At 38.9% G+C, this 20698-nt stretch overlaps 3 protein-coding genes and 1 long non-coding RNA gene across 4 annotated transcripts in view; 3 read left to right on the forward strand and 1 right to left on the reverse strand.

The window, feature by feature from the left end:
* The first annotated feature begins 3826 nt into the window (after positions 1 to 3826).
* LOC146458022 (uncharacterized) lies at positions 3827 to 6433 on the forward strand. Its single transcript, XM_085091333.1, has 3 exons — positions 3827 to 3917; positions 4029 to 4127; positions 4230 to 6433. The coding sequence occupies exons 2-3, from the start codon at positions 4101 to 4103 to the stop codon at positions 4503 to 4505; spliced, it is 303 nt and encodes a 100-aa protein (XP_084947459.1). The 5' UTR covers positions 3827 to 3917; positions 4029 to 4100; the 3' UTR covers positions 4506 to 6433.
* Positions 6434 to 6438: 5 nt separating this feature from the next.
* On the reverse strand, positions 6439 to 18110 carry LOC146458023 (uncharacterized). The gene is made up of 3 exons (XR_014858340.1): positions 18025 to 18110; positions 13837 to 13941; positions 6439 to 8144 (listed from the first exon to the last, which is right to left on the reverse strand). It is a non-coding gene; the product is annotated as an uncharacterized LOC146458023 (long non-coding RNA).
* LOC146458024 (uncharacterized) lies at positions 12141 to 13962 on the forward strand (the record flags this gene model as incomplete). The annotated part of the gene is made up of 2 exons (XM_085091334.1): positions 12141 to 13254; positions 13911 to 13962. A coding segment is annotated over one exon (510 nt), but the record flags the coding sequence as incomplete, so codon positions are not given.
* Positions 18111 to 18481: 371 nt separating the features above from the next.
* The window catches only part of LOC146458025 (eukaryotic peptide chain release factor GTP-binding subunit ERF3A-like), an 11778-nt gene continuing 9561 nt past the window's right edge, over positions 18482 to 20698 (forward strand). The window contains exon 1 of the mRNA XM_085091224.1: positions 18482 to 18711. The gene's annotated coding sequence lies outside the window, so the exon portion shown is untranslated. The remainder of the gene's footprint in view (positions 18712 to 20698) is intronic.

Raw genomic sequence — 20698 nt, forward strand, 5'->3', positions numbered from 1 at the left:
GCAAAAAAGCAATCTCCTGATCATGAGGCACTTGAAGGGTAAGTATGACTTGCACCAAAATTAAAGTGATTAGCAGTCACCTGAAATGTGCATTAATTTGTCACTACAAACATACAATGGAATCAACTGTCTCAAATGATGATGATCGGACACTCAAACAAAAAGAGCGAAATCAATTAACTTGACCTACTCCAAATTAGCTGTTGTTTGAAGCGTTGAATAAATTAACATGACATGTTCCATTAAATAATGATGATAGGCTGTACTCAACAGGTGGAATGAATTAACACAACATGCTCCAAATTAATGATGAATTGCTGTCACTATATAATGACATGTGGAATCAACATTTGTCCTGACTTGCTCCAAATTAATGCCAGAAAACGACATGTGAAATGATTTAGTTTTACTTGCTCCATATTAATGGTCGTTAACTCTTATTTATTCAACAAGAAGAATTAAATTGTCTTGACTTGCTCCAAATTAATGGCTTTGTAAATAATAACTATCATTCAACAAGTGGAATCAATTATGCAATGGACTATTATTTAAGACCTCTAATATTAGTGACAATCAACACATCACAACATGCTTCCAAATTACGTACTATCATACATGCAATGTCAGTTTACTGTTATTCCAAATTACTGCAATGGATTGTCAGCCAAGCTGCTGATTTAATTGTTTACTGTTATTCCAAATTACTGCAATGAACCATCAGTCAAGCAGCTGATTTAATTGTCTACTGTTATTCCAAATTACTGTGATGGACCATCAGTCAAGCAGCTGATTTAATTATATTTACTGTTATTTTCAAATTACTGTGACAGACTGTCAGTCAAGCAGCTGATTTAATTGTTTACTGTTATTCCAAATTACTGTGATGGACTGTCAGTCAAGCAGCAGCTGATTTAATTGTCTACTGTATATTCCAAATTACTGCGATGGACCATCAGTCAAGCAGCTGATTTAATTATATTTACTGTTATTTTCAAATTACTGTGATGGACTGTCAGTCAAGCTGCTGAATTAATTGTCTACTGTTATTCCAAATTACTGCGATGGACCATCAGTCAAGCAGCTGATTTAATTATATTTTATTTTACTGTTATTTTCAAATTACTGTGACAGACTGTCAGTCAAGCAGCTGATTTAATTGTTTACTGTTATTCCAAATTACTGTGCTGGACTGTCAGTCAAGCAGCAGCTGATTTAATTGTCTACTGTATATTCCAAATTACTGTGATGGACCATCAACCAAGCTGGCAGATTTAATAGTCTATACTGTTATTCCAAATTACTGTGATGCATGGACTGTCAACTAAGCTGCTGATTTAATTGTTTGCAGTAACTGTTATTAATATTACTGTGCCGTGATGGATTACGAGACAAACTGCTGAATTAATATTATTGTTTACTGTTATTCCAAATTAATGTGGCAGACCGTCAGTTAAGCAGCTGATTTAATTGTCTACTATTATTCCAAATTACAGTGATGGACTATCGGACAAGCTACTGAAACAATCTGCTTTTCCAAATTACTGTGTCATAAGAAATCAATGTCAGTAGTAATTCAGTTAAACAGGTACTGGGTGTGAATGAAAAGAGTCAGTCATCATGAGCAAGAACAAAGTGAAGATGGAAGAATTAAGTGAAAGAAGTAATGATTGACAGCACAGCTACACACATCACATACTTAGAGGAACACAGGTGGGAGCTAACAACAGGTTGGCTGACTACTTGATTGAGGTCTCCTGTAATGCAGTCAATGGACAACTTGAGCAAATTTGGATCTACATATTCGTTAGAGACAAGCAAGAATTTCCCCAACGACACCGGCCTGCATGTTTGAGCTTTGTAGATTCACCTTCCCTTTCATCACAGTTTAAGATGTTGAGGCTAAAAGGATGTCTTGCTAGAGAGGCAGCATATGAGACAGCCAAAGTGCAACTAAGAAGAAAGTATGGAGGAAGTGGAAGGCAGGTACAGGGTCACCATGAAAAGTTAAAGAAGATTAAGATGGTGCATTAAGATGGTGCGATGGTGCTTTTGCTCTAGAGAAGTTTGCTGACATTGTGGTCAACCTGAAAGAGAACAATGGCTATCAGATAGATTGATGAAGATGATAAAACACTGTATTAGCAGTCAAAGTCACCCCTGCAAACAGTCCTTCTCAGGACTAGACTCACATGGATGATCATAATTTACATACTTATAATACCACACCCTTACTTTCATATTCAGAAGAAATTTCCTTACAAGATGAAGACATTACGTAACAAGACACTGAGAAAATTCTTGGAGCTAGGGTACATCAAAATCCTCTTCTCTAAACAGCAGTTCACTCCCAATGAGCAAGATGCATGGAAAATGTCTCACTGTGCTTTTCTCTTTAGGATCTTGGTGTTTCTGCTTTGTGACTGTTCCTGTGGTATCACAGGTCACCAAAGCATGGTACAAGAGTTTGTGTATGGCATTAATATTTGATCAAAAATTCAACAATATTCCCTCAAGAACCTACAAAAATTAAAAAGTTAAGTCTGAGAAAGCTATTAACCTGGTATGTTTTGTTGTGTTTTCATGGCTTCTTGGAGCTCCCAAAAGCTGTTTTGAGCAGTTACCTCTCAGCGGCTGGTCCATCTGCAGCACTGTACTATGTTTATGAGAAGGTTGGAAAACTTGAAGTCCAATTTGATCTGTTATTTGAGGAAAGCACTTCAAAAACCTTGCTAAAATTTGCTTGAAACTCAAGCACACACTTACCTGCCTCACCATATACCAAGAACGATGATGTGCAGTCCTTTCTGAGCAACTCATTCTTGGGGAAGTTCATTTATTGAGACACAGGCCTTTGCTGAAAACAAAGTTGAATTCAAATCTGGCGCCATTTTTGCAGCAGACAAGCTGCATCACTGTAATGTCATGACAAACTCACAGTCAAACCTAGACATGAGTACTAAAATTTTCCTGACTGGGGGAATCCAGGTGAAACCTTAAATGGCTTGCAACAAAGTAAATACACACCCTCCAGTCCAGTTTTGTAGCAGCCAGCCCTGCATTGCGTAATTATGGCAAGAAATGTTTCTTAACAATATGAATTCAATTTTTTATTATTACTATAATTTTTTCTTTTGTGAATTGACTTTACTTGAACTAATTTGCGATTTTTCAACTCATAAATCTTATACAGGGTGTACGGGCTATATAATTATATATCCTGTGTGACTTAATTCTCCACAAACCTTGAATTTGGATGTTCACATTGTTGTTTTGTTGAAAACAGCAAAGATGTGTACCAATTGAAAGTTTTTAGCACACATGCTAAGTGCCATTAATTGTTTTGGTCATTACAAATTTTGGTTTTCATTTTGCTAAAAGTTTCATTTTCTTTCTTGACATGGACGTTGTTCCTACTATTAAATTCAGTCACCATTGCTGGGTAGTTTGAACACCTTGCACAAGATTTATAAATTGGAAAATCACGAATTACAAGTGAAGTCAATTCATATAAAAACAATTAACAATAAATATTAAAAAAATATATTAAAAATAATACATTAAAATAATAAAATATTAAATAATAAACATTAAAAAATTAATAAGCCATTCTGCCATGCAAGGCTAGCTGGTACGAAACTGCACTTACCCAGGTGGGGGTGTGTGTACTAGCCTTTGATGCGAACCAAAGGTTTCACATGGATTCCCCCGGTCAGGCAAATTTTAGTGCTCGTGCCTAAGTTTGACTGTGAGCTTGTCATGACATTCCAGTGACAGAGCTTATCTGCGGCAAAAATGGTGCCCGATTTTAATTGAACTTTGTTTTTAACAAAGGCTTGTGTCTCAATAAATGAACTTCTCCGAGAATGGGTTGCTGAGAAAGGAAAGCACATCATCCTTCTTGGTGTACAGTAAAGCAGGTATAGCATGTGCTTGAGTTCCAAGTAAATTTAAGTGAGGTTTTTGAAGTGCTCTCCTCAAATGACGGGTGAAATTGGACTTCAAGTTTTCCAACCTTCTCATTTGCATAGTACAGTGCTGCACATGGACCAGCCACTGAGAGATAGACTGCTCTAAACAGCTTTCAGCAGCTCTGAGGAACCATGGAAACACAGCAAAACAATTACCAGGTGAGCTTTCTTAGACTTTACTTTAATTTTTGTCGGTTCTCAAGGGAATATTGTTGTAATTTTCGATCAAATTTTAATGCTTTACAAACTCTTATATTACAGTTTGGTGACCTTAATGGTGGCATCTTCAGTGTTGATAAATACACATACCAGCTGTCTTGCACTGGTTTTTATGGAAGATTTCTGTCTTGCCGATTAAAGTTGAGCCTGGTGTGGAAAGTTGGGATCGTGGTTCAGATTGTTCTTCCCATGAGTAACTCATCAACTGCTGAGTATCCCCATGTTTGTGGTGGGAACTGTATGCTAACACTCCCTTTTTCTTTCTTGAGGAGTGATTTGGTGTTTTTCTCTGCTTGTTCTACTTCACTATTTGATTGAGGGAAATGGGGGCTACTCGTTGTGTACTTGAAGCCCCACATGTTTGTAAAATGAGTAAATTCTGCTGAGGCAGTTTGTGGCCCACTTTGTCACTAAATAAATTTGACCCCCTCTAGCATCCCATGGCTTGTAAAGATTTCCTTCAGCACTCTGAAAACTTCTGAAGAATTCAATTTGGTTGTTTTCTGCATTATACCTCCACAAAGCAGGAGAAGTAGTTTGCTACTATTCAACAGCTGAGCTGGTTGTCAAGCTCAAACAAATCAGTTGTGATTGTTTGCCATGGACATGCTGGAAAGGGTGTCAGAATAAGTGGTTACACCCTCTGCTGTAGGTGTTTGGTTCAGACCTTGCAACTGTCCACCATATCTTGTACTTGAAGACTGAAACTTCTCAAGGACTTGCAACCTCATACCAGATGGGACAATGATTGACTAGTTCAACAATACTCCATGGACTATGTTGAGCTCTCCTCTCTCTGGCCATTATTAAGGCTTTATAAATGGCACTGTGAAAGGTGGAACTTTATCAGCCTTCTGTACAGCAACTCTTAATAAGGGTCTTCAATCGTCCTGGGATTCTCTAATCAGTTTAATATCTGACACAAGTAGAGAGTCAAATATACTATCAACTGAAAATAGATGTTTATTTCTGCTTCAGGAATCATACTTGTCTTGCCAGGATTGCTAGTTGCATTTTGGACAGTGTGTCTGCAATATACAGGAACATGGTTCACCGCTTTCAAGTAGAATCACATGAGTTGCATTCTGATGCTGTTTTCTTGGGGGAACATCACACCCACACCCAGACACCCAGATCAAGGCAAGGGCTTGCCTCTTGACTTGTGTGTACCTGCATTCAGAGGGAGTCAGTGCTCTGGATATAAACACTACTGTGGTCTTCAGCTCTGGTCATCTTGCTAATTTGCAGCAGAACACCACAGTCCAAACTAGAACATATCAGCAGGGATCTTTGTTTCTCTGTTGGGTTGTAGAGAGCTATAGGACTGATGATTTGATTAAATTCTTGAAAGGCTTAATATGTTGCTGTTGGGGTGGTCCCAAGACCCACTGTCTGTTTTTCTGCATCAGATCTCAAATGGGTTTGGTCTTGTCATGTCAATCAGCTGGATGCTCTGCGAACTTGCCCAGGCATGTAGTTCACCATGCCTAAGAATACACAGAACTCACAAATGGTCTTAGGTGTTGGTAGGTTGACCATGACTGCAACCTTCTGTGAGTGTCCTCCATGCATGGTGCTGTGTGATTTACAAGGTGGTTCTAAGAACTTAGTGACACTGAAAGTGCACTTGTGTACAGTATGTTTAGCGTAACACCTGGATAGGCTCTCTAACACTACTTTCAACCTACTGTTGCTCTTAAGTGGGGCCATGCTTGAGCATGTCATCAACATTGCACTCATTAACTCTTCAAGTCCCTTAATGAACCTACTCATGCACTTCTGGAACTTTTCACTCCTTGAGCTAATTCCATATGGAAGAACATTGAAGTAATATTGACTGTACTGCAGGGTGCAATGAAGGTGGTAAGTTGTCTTGAGTTTTCTGACAACTTTATCTACCAAAAACCAGAATTTGTCTCCAGCATGCTTTCCCAGGGTAACATCAACGGATTGTAGAGAGGTTCTCACATTGAAAATACTGATTATGCAATGTGAGGTCAACACACAGTCCCTAACTTTCCCATATAGATCTGCATGGGGGTAACAATCTTCAGGTGGCTTGTCTACTACCGACAGAAACCACTCCACTTTCTAGCATAATTTCTTTTGATTTCAAATTTGCGTAGTTGTGGCATAGGTACTTATGGTGGGACTGTGAGTGCATAATGATTCGTTTCACCTTTCAACTTGATGTTGTTCTCTTCCTCCATCTTTTAAAGGCCTGTGAACAGGTTTGGTGAATCAGACATTACCAGGGCGCGACGAAAGTGCTGTCCGATAGCCCGGGGCTAGTGGAATGACTTGTCGGGCTAGCGTTTTCTTATCGCAGCTTGCCCGACGGGCAAGCACCACCATAATGGTTCCTCCCTTCTGATGATGATAAATTGAGCTTTTATACCAAAAATTGTATAGCAGAAAGCTCCTGAGGGAAAAGGACAACGTTATGAGGCCAAATTATCGTAGCATGACAACGTCTTGCGCCGCATTTTAGCTGCGTCCGTAAATAACGTCATGACTTTTTCTGTTCACATAAGCGCCCGAAATATATTTTTTGAAATGACAATATTTGCCGACTGACAGCGTGCAGTGCGAGACAATCAGTCTAGTTAAATTCCAGCCAAGTCACGGTTCAGTGGATTTTCTCGGAATTTTAGGTGCGTTTTGTTGGGAAAATCCAAATCCGGATTCTTGTTTCTATTTTAATGCTGCCAATTCATTATTAAAACAAAAAAGGCCCACTTCGTTTAAAATAAACAAAAAACAAGAAAAAACTCGCTTGAAGTAAAGCTAGGAGACCTAGCGCTGTAATCGAGTTGCGTGTTTGTTTTTATTTTTTATCGCATGCTAACGGCGCCAGGTGTGGAAGAGTTTGTCAGCTTGACGAGCTTTGAAGAGAATTTACTCCATCAAATTTCGACAGACTTCAGATTACAGTGGTAGTTTAATTGACCGATCGCAACGTTCATGACATTCACAAAAATAACTGTGTTGTGATTTCCATAAATTTATAGTATTTTTCGCAGTCGACGTGGTAAAATGTAAACATCGAAGAAACGAACCCATTCGAGTGCAGAGGTTATTTTTCCTTTATTATTTCGCCCATGTTTGAATGAAATTTTACTCTGAAGCAGTCATTTGCAATTTATAAAAAATTTCTGGTCTTACAAAGCGAAATCAAAATATATGAAGAATAAGTTTATATCTATGCTTGGCATCATTACTTGTATTTTGCATAATTGAATAAATCTAATTATTCTTTATAAAAAATTTAATTTCGGGCTAGCTCCTCAGACCTTCGGGCTAGTAATCTCAAGTAACAGCTTGCCCGAAGGGCAACCTTATCTTTTCATTTTCGTCTCACCCTGCATTACACTTGTTGTATTCATCACTGGTTAGTTTGCACACTACTGATGAGCTTCAGGTTTAATGGAGCATCTCTACTGAGACATGGTTGTGTTAGACTCTCCACAACAGAGATGTTTTCTTTCAGAGTTGAGAATTCTGGTAAGGTGAGCTGTGAACACTCCTACTGTCCATTTTATACCTGCATGGACCCAACAGTACTTTGTTAAGGGATTTCAGCTTTGTCTGAGATTCCAGTTTAAGGATGGTATTATATGGAATCACTGTGATGTCGATCACCACCACTGTCAAGGTTAAATTACACTCCATTGCTAGCTGGCTTATTGTTTACAGAGAGTGTGGCAGTCCACTGTGTCATGTGGTTGCTTTGGACATCATTTACATCCTAAATTTCCCCCAGAAAAATGATTCTTTAGCCTCCACTTCTAGGACAGTTCCTGCCTTTGAATTTCCTGAACTTCTACAAGTGAGAACTTACTAGGCACCCAAGACAATAAGACTTGGTGCTTGGACTTGGTCCTTGACTTGACCTGGGAGTTGCTGGAGACATTTTGCCGAATTTTCTCTTTCCTCTTTGGCTTCCTCTTAATGACACTATCAGGAAGAAATCGACACAAGGAACAGTGGAAATAAGTGAACATATGAAAGGCAGGAAGGGAATCAAAGGGTAAAAAAGAACAAAGGACAGAAAAGAATAACAGAGGATAAGAAGAAGAATAGAGGACAGAGAAGAATAACAGAGGACAGGGAAGAACAACAGAGGAGAGGGAAAAACAAAGGACAGAAGAACAACAGTGGAGAGAGAAAAACAAAGGACAGAAGAATAACAGAGGACAGGGAAAAACAAAGGACAGAAGAATAACAGAGGAGAGGGAAAAACAAAGGACAGAAGAATAACAGAGGACAGGGAAAAACAAAGGACAGAAGAATAACAGAGGAGAGAGAAGAACAGAGGACAGAAGAATAACAGAGGGCAGGGGAAAACAAAGGACAGAAAAACAACAGGAGAGAGAAGAACAGAGGACAGAAAAATAACAGAGGAGAGAGAAGAAAAGAGGACAGAAGAATAACAGAGGACAGGGGAAAACAAAGGACAGAAGAATAACAGGAGAGAGAAGAACAGAGGACAGAAGAATAACAGAGGAGAGAGAAGAACAGAGGACAGAAGAATAACAGAGGAGAGAGAAGAACAGAGGACAGAAAAACACTGAACAGAGGAGAGAGAAGAACAGAGGACAGAAGAATAACAGAAAACAGGGAAAAACAAAGGACTGAAGACTAACAGAGGACAGGGAAAAACAAGGACAGAAGAATAACAGAGGACAGGGAAAAACAAAGAACAGAAGAATAACAGAGGAGAGAGAAGAACAGAGGACAGAAGAATAACAGAGGACAGGAGAAAACAAAGGACAGAAGAATAACAGGAGAGAGAACAGAGGACAGAAGAATAACATAGGAGAGAGAAGAACTGAGGACAGAAGAATAACAGAGGACAGGGAAAAACAAAGCACAGAAGAATAACAGAGAAGACAGAAGAAAAGAGGAAAGAAGAATAACAGAAGAGAGAGAAGAACAGAGGACAGAAGAACAACAGAGGACACGGAAAAACAAAGGACAGAAGAACAACAGAGGAGAGAGTAGAACAGTGGACAAAAGAATAACAGAGGACAGGGAAAAACAAAGGACAGAAAGAATAACAGAGGACAGGGAAAAACAAAGGACAGAAGAATAACAGAGGACAAGGAAAAACAAAGGACAGAAGAATAACACAGGAGAGAGAAGAACAGAGGACAGAAGAATAAGAGAGGCCAGGGAAAACTAAGGACAGAAGAATAACAGAGGAGGGAGAAGAACAGAGGACAGAAGAATAACAGAGGAGAGAGAGGAACAGAGGACAGAAGAATAACAGTGGACAGGGAAAAACAAAGCACAGAAGAATAACAGAGGACAGGGAAAAACAAAGGACAAAGGACAGAAGAATCACAGAGGACTGCAGGGAAAAACAAAGGACAGAAGAATAACAGAGAAGAGAGAAGAACAGAGGACAGAAGAATAACAGAGGAGAGAGAAGAACAGAGAACAGAAGAATAACAGAGGACAGGGAAAAACAAAGGACAGAAGAATAACAGAGGACAGGGAAAAACAAAGGACAGAAGAATAACAGTGGAGAGAGAAGAACAGAGGACAGAAGAATAACAGAGGACAGGGAAAACAAAGGACAGAAGAATAACAGAGGACAGGGAAAAACAAAGGACAGAAGAATACCAGAGGATAGGGAAAAACAAAAGAGAGAAGAATAACAGAGGCGAGAGAAGACCAGAGGACAGAAGAACAACAGAGGTCAGGGAAAAACAAAGGACAGAAGGATAACAGAGGACAGGGTAAAACAAAGGACAGAAGAATAACAGAGGAGAGAGAAGAAAAGAGGACAGAAGAATAACAGAGGACACGGAAAAACAAAGGACAGAAGAACAACGGAGGAGAGGGAAGAACAGAGGACAGAAGAACAACAGAGGACAGGAGAAAACAAAGGACAGAAGAATAACAGAGGAGAGGGAAAAACAAAGGACAGAAGAATAACAGAGGAGAGGGAAGACCAGAGGACAGAAGAACAACAGAGGAGAGGGAAAAACAAAGGACAGAAGGATAACAGAGGAGAGAGAAGAACAGAGGACAGAAGAACAACAGAGGACACGGAAAAACAAAGGACAGAAGAACAACGGAGGAGAGGGAAGAACAGAGGACAGAAGAATAACAGAGGAGAGAGAAGAAAAGAGGACAGAAGAATAACAGAGGACAGGGAAAAACAAAGGACAGAAGAACAACAGAGGAGAGGGAAAAACAAAGGACAGAAGGATAACAGAGGACAGGGAAAAACAAAGGACAGAAGAATAACAGAGGACAGGGAAAAGCAAAGGACAGAAGGATAACAGAGGACAGGGTAAAACAAAGGACAGAAGAATAACAGAGGAGAGAGAAGAAAAGAGGACAGAAGAATAACAGAGGACACGGAAAAACAAAGGACAGAAGAACAACGGAGGAGAGGGAAGAACAGAGGACAGAAGAACAACAGAGGACAGGGAAAAACAAAGGACAGAAGAATAACAGAGGAGAGGGAAGACCAGAGGACAGAAGAACAACAGAGGAGAGAGAAGAAAAGAGGACAGAAGAATAACAGAGGACAGGGAAAAACAAAGGACAGAAGAACAACGGAGGAGAGGGAAGACCAGAGGACAGAAGAACAACAGAGGTCAGGGAAAAACAAAGGACAGAAGAATAACAGAGGACAGGGAAAAGCAAAGGACAGAAGGATAACAGAGGACAGGGTAAAACAAAGGACAGAAGAATAACAGAGGAGAGAGAAGAAAAGAGGACAGAAGAATAACAGAGGACACGGAAAAGCAAAGGACAGAAGAACAACGGAGGAGAGGGAAGAACAGAGGACAGAAGAACAACAGAGGACAGGAGAAAACAAAGGACAGAAGAATAACAGAGGAGAGGGAAAAACAAAGGACAGAAGAATAACAGAGGAGAGGGAAGACCAGAGGACAGAAGAACAACAGAGGAGAGGGAAAAACAAAGGACAGAAGGATAACAGAGGAGAGAGAAGAACAGAGGACAGAAGAACAACAGAGGACACGGAAAAACAAAGGACAGAAGAACAACGGAGGAGAGGGAAGAACAGAGGACAGAAGAATAACAGAGGAGAGAGAAGAAAAGAGGACAGAAGAATAACAGAGGACAGGGAAAAACAAAGGACAGAAGAACAACAGAGGAGAGGGAAAAACAAAGGACAGAAGGATAACAGAGGACAGGGAAAAACAAAGGACAGAAGAATAACAGAGGACAGGGAAAAGCAAAGGACAGAAGGATAACAGAGGACAGGGTAAAACAAAGGACAGAAGAATAACAGAGGAGAGAGAAGAAAAGAGGACAGAAGAATAACAGAGGACACGGAAAAACAAAGGACAGAAGAACAACGGAGGAGAGGGAAGAACAGAGGACAGAAGAACAACAGAGGACAGGGAAAAACAAAGGACAGAAGAATAACAGAGGAGAGGGAAGACCAGAGGACAGAAGAACAACAGAGGAGAGAGAAGAAAAGAGGACAGAAGAATAACAGAGGACAGGGAAAAACAAAGGACAGAAGAACAACGGAGGAGAGGGAAGACCAGAGGACAGAAGAACAACAGAGGACAGGGAAAAACAAAGGACAGAAGAATAACAGAGGACAGGGAAAAGCAAAGGACAGAAGGATAACAGAGGAGAGAGAAGAACAGAGGACAGAAGAACAACAGAGGACACGGAAAAACAAAGGACAGAAGAACAATGGAGGAGAGGGAAGAACAGAGGACAGAAGAATAACAAAGGACAGGGAAAAACAAAGGACAGAAGAATAACAGAGGAGAGAGAAGAACAAAGGACAGAAGAATAACAGAGGACAGGGAAAAACAAAGGACAGAAGAATAACAGAGGACAGGGAAAAGCAAAGGACAGAAGGATAACAGAGGACAGGGAAAAACAAAGGACAGAAGAATAACAGAGGACAGGGAAAAGCAAAGGACAGAAGGATAACAGAGGACAGGGTAAAACAAAGGACAGAAGAATAACAGAGGAGAGAGAAGAAAAGAGGACAGAAGAATAACAGAGGACACGGAAAAACAAAGGACAGAAGAACAACGGAGGAGAGGGAAGAACAGAGGACAGAAGAACAACAGAGGACAGGGAAAAACAAAGGACAGAAGAATAACAGAGGAGAGGGAAGACCAGAGGACAGAAGAACAACAGAGGAGAGAGAAGAAAAGAGGACAGAAGAATAACAGAGGACAGGGAAAAACAAAGGACAGAAGAACAACGGAGGAGAGGGAAGACCAGAGGACAGAAGAACAACAGAGGACAGGGAAAAACAAAGGACAGAAGAATAACAGAGGACAGGGAAAAGCAAAGGACAGAAGGATAACAGAGGAGAGAGAAGAACAGAGGACAGAAGAACAACAGAGGACACGGAAAAACAAAGGACAGAAGAACAACGGAGGAGAGGGAAGAACAGAGGACAGAAGAATAACAAAGGACAGGGAAAAACAAAGGACAGAAGAATAACAGAGGAGAGAGAAGAACAAAGGACAGAAGAATAACAGAGGACAGGGAAAAATGAAAGACAGAAGAATAACAGAGGACAGGGAAAAACAAAAGACAGAAGAACAACAGAGGACGGGGAAAAACAAAGGACAGAAGAACAACAGTCAGAGGAACAGAGGAACAGAGGCCACACAGGAAGTATTAAATTTTATCAAATTACTGTACTGGACTGTTAGTTAATTTGAAATACTTATAAATTTGCTCATTGTTGCTTCAATTTACTCTACTATTAGATTGTGAAGCAAACTACTGATGAATGTCATTGAAAGTGATAAATTTGTTCATTCACTAATGCACAAAAACACAAAATACTTGCTGTCTTGAGATTTTTATGCATTTAAGCACAGGAAAATCAAGATGCCCTGGTTGCTATGCGATAGAAAAGGGATCCACTTCCTGAGGTCCAAGTTAAGCAGTGAAAAGTTCCTTCTACCAGCTGCTGATCACTCCCACAGCTTGAAGTACCCTTGTCCTGAGGATGACCTAAAAGATTTAAAGATTTAAAGCCTGGTTCAATCCAACTGTGTATACTATTAACAGCACTGGTGTCTGTTTGAGGAACAGAGTTGAGTAATTTTAGTTTGCTGCCATTCTGTTCTGAATCTTCTATCCTTAATTTCTCCTTACCATCAGTAAACAGCCTTTGCCAAAGAAAGACTGTTGGAGTTGTTGACTCTGCTTTTAAATATTACCTCTTGTGACTGGTTTTCTAAAGGCACTCTACCATCAGGACATTTCTACATCGAACAACATGAGAACAAAACTGCTAATTTAAAATAATTACACATCCAAGACCTGCCAGTCTAAACAATGTTTAAATCCACAGTTGTATGTACTTGCCACACCTTTTCATTTATTTATTATTTTCACCTGGTGAAACAAATTAAATAAAAACCTTTAAGGGGCACCTGACTAGTAAGTGTAGCTTCTCATAGTTATTTCGGGTATCCTGCTACCAACTTTCTTGTTCAAATCAAAATTGATTAATTATTAATAATTTTTTTTTTTAAATTATGATTTTTTGAATTTTTTGCTACAAGTAAATTGTTGTTGTTGTCAGTAAATTAAAGGAAAATATGGTATTAAATTACAGAATTATAGTAACTGTAAGTAATACATTAGTGGAAGCTATTTAAATAATCCTTACAATTTCTTTGTTTTATTTCAGTAACAGATGAGATATTCTGCTTCACATGAAGTTTGTTCTTCGTTTCATCACAGGTGGCCAAGCATCATGACACCGGGGATCTGCCTATAAGAAAACAAAACAAAACAATGATGCAGTAACAGTCAGGTATGGAAAACTCTACTATTGTAAAGTTGCAGAGTAAATATAAATTAAACATTCAAAAGGCCTCATAGCTCCTTTAGGTCTGGATACAGTGGCGCACAAACCAGCAAAATGTGGACCTGATGCGCAGTAACCATATCAACAATATGACATGTTTCAACTAATGATATGTGGTGCACAAGCAGAAATGTCTGAAAACAACTCTCCACAACTGAATGATGGTTTCGAAATAAATCATTTTGTTACAAACTGGATCATTGTATAATGCAATTTTAGGTATTTGATTGGCTTAGTGGCCATCCATGGTATATGAGCCATTATACCATGCCCAAGAAATAGCGACAATTTGCTCTTGCAAAGTGAAATCAGCAAGATCTAGCAATATTTCTTAATTCTTTTAAATGAAAGAATTACTCCACTCACGCTTGTTGAATATGAGATGATTATAGCCATTGGGTATCTATCATCTTATATCCAATACCCGTTCATGGAGTGATTATAACATAATCAATTCCCAGAATCCCATTGTCTTTCTTACAGAGCTGTTAACTTGTTTATTTGGTTTTTGTTTTATTGTTTGCATTTCTGTCAGGATCTAAGTGACTCTTTCAAACTGCAGCAAACTAGTACCAACATGGAGACCTGCCATCCACATAACCCACAGATACAGCCCAGATGAAGATCAGCAGGGGAATGTTCAAATTGAAATTACCTTTAAGACTACTTTAGATAAACAGTATTTGTACACTCTAAATAGTAACAGGTGAGGTGTTGCAGTGGTTAGCAAGCAAGACTTTAGATCAGGAGTTCTCTGCATCAAGCCTTGGTCTTTGCCCTTGTAATGTGTAATTTCAGAGAAGAAACATTTCCTCCATATTGTTCCTCTCCATTCATGAGTATAAATGGGGCCATGTTTGAACTGTTTGGGAGAACCTAACAAAGTGTTAAGGGTTTTATTGTCGACAATGAACTTGAATCCTTCCAGGGGGAGGGGAGTAGTAATGATCACATTCATTTCAGTCTATACAAAAGAAATTCGAGATATTTTGTCACCCTGGTGAGCTGCTGGCCCCCTGAAGTACAAGATTGGAACAGACTTACTATCATATTTAAATTAACTTCACAATTTCAGCACACATTTGCAGCAAATTGGCAAAGATTCACCCAGGAATTCATTCAAAATTATTCACTGGCAATGTATTTTCCTGTCGCTCAAGGAAGTGTGGGACCATGAACAACTTAAGAACATGAGGTCATAATTTTATTGCCCCTACAGCTAGGATTGCATTCATGAGGTCATGTAAAGATAAGTTAATAGATTTTTTATTCATGATACCCCAAGATAGTCCCAGCATTTTCTTGAGCTCAGGTTCTTACATGTTCAAACTGATGCGAGTGGGGAAAAGATTTCAAGTTGTCAAATTTAACAACATCATATTAAGTAGGTCTCTTCTTTCAAGTCTGTTTCATTAGTGTCAATCAGGAGCCTTGTGGTCCATCAGGCTTGTATTTGGTTTTGGTTTTCCAAGTAGGAACACTATTGAACCTCCCCCACCCCCTACCCACTGGATGGGAGTGATTGTCCTACACAGGATTACCCCCAGCATTCTGTTAGCTCTCCCTGACAGCTCACAAGAACCCAATTTGTACACCTGAGTGGACTGAGAGAATTTAAATGCCTTGTCTAAGGATACAACACAATGGCTGTGACCAGAACTTGAGCTATTGACCTTAAGGTCAAAAAGTCCAGTGTGCTGACCACTCACCTACAGCACCGTTATATCTTTAAGTTTAAAGCGTGTAGTAAAGAAGCGACCAAAATTAATCATACCCTGGATTCTCAGTTTCCTACATGCTTTCATGCCAGAATTTTGGATGATGACATGAGAAAACTGGTATGTCAGGGTAACCGGTATGAAGTCATGCAATTACTAGAAAAAGCAGAACACCAAATGAATATATTCATGGAAGGACTTTTGTGTCCCATTGTTGAATCTGCTTGAAGATACATAAAATGATGAATAATGTTATAATTAATTGAAAAAAGTGTTTTAAAACAGCTTGACTTGGACCATCTGAATTCTTTCTGATAATATTAATGCTAAGTTTAAGCTCTAACAACAAGCAATAACCAACTAATGCAAGAAGGGATACAGAAGTTACAAGTGAGCTGATAATTGTTGTTGTTGTTTTTTTTTTGGACTTTGACAGACATAGGGTAATGGAAAATGTAATTTGCGATAATTGGTATTGACATAAATTAATATTTTGCCAACATGGAACATAGAACTGTGTGTAGTGGCAAAAACTCATGATTAGCGCATTTGCAAAAAGAGACAGTTGAGAAACTAATTGTGACATTCTACAGTCAGCCTTGCCACTCGCAGCTTCATACAAGTTTTTGTTTTTTTGCCTTGGTTTTGTGCTGTAATTTATCCTTCATTTTTGTCATTTAGATTATAACCTTAAAACCCCAAAGGTAGCACCACAGCACTGGTCGGGGGTACACGGTCCCTATTTTTCCCAATCAGTGGTTTTTAGGGTTTACGTGTCTGGCTGTGGTGCACATAGGATATCTGTTGAGAATGCATTTTTTATCCATATTTTCAAGTCTGCTTGGTTGCATAGTGATTAGGCAAAATTCACTGAATGTAACCTTTTGACTTAGCGTTAAACATTGTTAAATATTAAAATAAATGTTAAACATTGGTGGATCTCTAATGATTTGTTGTTTGTGTATTTGAATTTGTTCAACTCATTATCAGGGTCTCTTATCTTGTCATATACCAAAGATTACAATTGTTGGTATTGACTTTTCTAATTCAAATCTGAATCAAGCAAAATTAATAATTTACTGATTTTGAAGTTTTTGTTTATTGTCATGGCAATAGCTTTTTAAATAATTTACTAAGCCATCCTAGGCCAATATTTTCATTAACATTATTGGTTTCAGAGATAGGTCTGTTTACCACAACCTCGGGCTTTGCAGACTATACTCAAAGTCATTTTACCTACTGTTCACAAACGTGAAACATATTAATTGTGAGTATTATCTGTATAACCAATTAGGAGTCAAAGTGAACATATTCAAAACCATAGATAAGAGAAGACGCTGACAAGATCACTTCATTCCACAACAATAATTTTGTAATTCTGAAGACAATCACAGGGAGCTAGAACTCGCGTCACTAGTAAGAGAGTGTGTAATAATCACTCGTGGGATGATGACCTTTGAGTGCAAGTGGTATTGGGTTACAGGCAGCCATTGAGAATTTAAACGCGTTATAAGACTTTGTATGGGGAATAAAATATTTTAAATAAATATGCTAAATTTTAATAAATAAAATGAGTAAAACTGACTCATCTCGGGTGTATGCTTGTGCGTTTGGGGCTTATTTTACCGTTTTGGGCATTCTTTGAAATCACTGCATCTTATGAAGGGAATGACAGTGATTTCGAAGAAATTATACCCGAAATGGTAAAAATACAAGCCCCAAAGGCACAAGAATACACCTGAGAGGACCAGAGATGAGTCAGTTTTATTCATTTTATTGAATGAAAGTTAAAAACTATTTAGCATTATTTAAGCTTCGGAATCAACAATATTTTATTCCCCATACAAAGTCTTATGATACGTTTAAATTTTCAATGGTTAAGTAACCCAATACCACCTGCAATCAAGGGTCATCGTCCCACTAGTGATTAATTAGTGACGCGAGCTTGGGCTGTCTGTGAGACAATTAGATTTCTCATGGACGCATGTACTTGATACAGGGTCTTGCCCTTGTCACCAGTTTAGATCCCAAGACATCCTTCGAAACTAGGTTGAAATTCAACAACATCCATTCTATTTTGTCGTGAGGAAACAATTTGCAAGTACAGTTTTTCCTTGGAGGGAGAAAATATTAACATTCTCATTTGCATTATAAACATAAGCCTTGCAATTGTATATCATAATCATTGTGTTCTGAAACAGAACTTGTGAAATTAAAAAACCTTATATTTACTTGAAATGAAGTAGACTTTTAAAAACCAAGGCCTTACCTTCATCTTCCATCGTCTTCAATAACATTTTCAGTCATAAAATAGGATACCGTAGTGGCTAAAATTTAGGTTAAACTGGCGCGGCGATTGGGGCTTGGGGAGAGCTCGGCTGCAGAGATGTTGCGGAGGGGGGGGTGGGGTGGGGGTGAGAGTGGGGATAACATTTTATTTTGTGTGGGTTCACGATCCCGCAAACAGCGGAAACGCTGGTAAAAATTACATTTGGAGTGCCAGTTCTACAAGAGTCAGAAACTTCCGAATGAAACGTACAGCGCAGAATGTTGCATTTGGAATGAGTTTGTTATTTCTTTTAGATGACCTCAACATCAAGATGGTTTAGTGACTGGTAGATTAGGGCGTGGAAAAAACAAACAAACAAAAAACATTCTATTGAAGGTTATACCCCGGCCCCCGGGAGTGCCCCAACCCTCTTTTAGATCGAGGGAACCCTGGGACCAAGAAGAACCCACGCGCGACGGCGGAAAGATGGCGGAAGGTTTGAAAGCAATGGCCTTTATTTTTAAAAGTTGCTCTCCAGGAATATACCCATATGTTCAACACTCTGCTGAAAATTTTGCAACATCAGATTATTAAAGTGGATGTACGAGAGAGCGTTGTTTTGTCCGCGATCGCTTTATTTTCACCGGATAGCAGATCTTCAACACAAGCCAAAACGGACTCTCGAAGGTTAGTGTTAAATATCGGAGAAAGGGCTGGTTCACACGAGCAACGCAAATGCAAGCACCAACACAAGCAAACACACGTGTAAACTATCACAACGCAAATGCAAATGCAAGCGCAAGCGCCAACGCAAGAAATGGAAAATTTTTGGTTTCCTTGCGCTGGGGTCTTGCGCTTGCGTTTGCATTTCACAGGTGTGAACTGGGGCAACGCAAAGGCAAACGAAAGATAAAAAATACTCATTCCATGCCTCTATGGTTAACGTTCAAACCAAGATGACATCCCAGAGTCCCAGAGTCCTCATTTCCCGACTGCTGGTCTAGGATAATGCAGACTGTGGGAACAAGACTGCAGCCATCTTGGGATCGGAGGGGGGGGGGGGGGGGGGGGGAGACGGGCTATATAGGTATGTGCGGTCCCAAAGAGTATGGTTTTTCAGCCGCTTTGGTCATAAATAGGGTATCAATTTTAGCCATTTTGCCGCCATTTTGGTAATAAATAGGGTATCAATTTTGGCACTCTAGTCTTGAATTCATTTTTTTTTTTTTTGAAGAAGCTGTACATGCCGCAACGGCTTCTCACGCGCTCTGGTCATGCGCTGGTCTCCAGGGGTTTTGAACTGAAGTTGTCCAGACACTATCAAGTCATAAATAGGGTATCAAATTTTTGGTCAGGTCATAAATAGGGTAGGGATAATCGCAGATTTTGGTCATAAATAGGGTAAGGATTTTGGGAAGCGGGCCACACACCCCTATCCAATTTTTTTGGGAGTATTCCCCCCCCCCCCTCCCCGGGCTTGGGATACTGAAAAATGCATGTGCGCGTATCTCCTTCAGCTTGAATTTGCGTTTGATGTGCAAATGTCGCTTGCTCTTGCATTTGCATTTGCATCACATGTGTGAAACAGCCTTAAAAAATAATGGTGCCAGTAATATCTTAACTAACTTAGTCTATATTCTCGAAAACTAGAGTCTTAAGTATCAGGTTGTAAATTAGGCCAAAAGCCATAGTGTATACTATTAGCATGAAAATTAGGCCAAAAATCATTTGTCCAAAAACCATACTATATAGTATTAGGATGAAAATTCAAAACAATGGTGTATAGTATAAGGATAAAAATTGGAACAAAATCCATAGTGTATAGTATTAGGATGAAAATTAGGCCAAACGCCATATAGTGTATAGTATTAGGATGAAAATTAGGCCAAAATTCAGTGTATAGTGTGAGAGGATGAAAATCAACCCAAAATCCATAGTGTATAGTATTACGAATCAACAAGTTTTTTCGAAATCGATTCAACTATAAAAGTTAACGTTAAAAGAGAACGACGTTTCGACCGTCTGACGGTCATTTTCAAGTTCAAGATGAGAAGTAAAATAACTGCTTATATACAATTGTGAAAAAACTAATGAGATACTGACTTAAAAAGCTCTAAGATATTCACATCTAAACAATATAAAAAATAATAGCGTGAATGATAAATATAAAGGAACGCTAAAAATGATAAAAGGTAAACTTCGCGCGGATCGAGTAAGTTATTTGTTTAATAAATATTATTTTATTGCATATAAGCACATATTTTACTTCTCATCTTGAACTTGAAAATGACCGTCGGACGGTCAAAACGTTGTTCTCTTTTAGCGTAACTTGTATAGTATTATTAAAAATTAGGCAAAAATCCATAGTGTATACTGTTACGATGAAAATTAGATCAAAATCCATATTGTATAGTACTACAATGAAAATTACAAAAAAATTGATAGTGTATACTATTTAGGATGAAAATTAGACCAAAATCCTCACTGTATAGTATAGGGACGAACAGTACACTAAAATCCATAGTGTATAGTATTAATAAAAAATAGGCCAAAATCAATGGTGTATAGTATTAGGATGAAAATTAGTTCAAAATAGTACAGTATATAGTACTGTATTCCGATAAAAATTAGAATAAAATTCATAGTGTGGTATTGGGATGAAAATTAGGCCAAA

This window comes from Pavona decussata, unplaced genomic scaffold (assembly GCF_977016875.1).
Source record: "Pavona decussata unplaced genomic scaffold, jaPavDecu1.1 SCAFFOLD_234, whole genome shotgun sequence".
NCBI lineage: Eukaryota > Metazoa > Cnidaria > Anthozoa > Scleractinia > Agariciidae > Pavona > Pavona decussata.

Coding starts and splice junctions, on each gene's coding strand:
- LOC146458022 (XM_085091333.1), top strand. CDS start 4,101: ATGGAAACACAGCAAAACAATTACCAG. Junction 4,128..4,229: donor CACAGCAAAACAATTACCAG/GTGAGCTTTCTT, acceptor CTTATATTACAG/TTTGGTGACCTTAATGGTGG.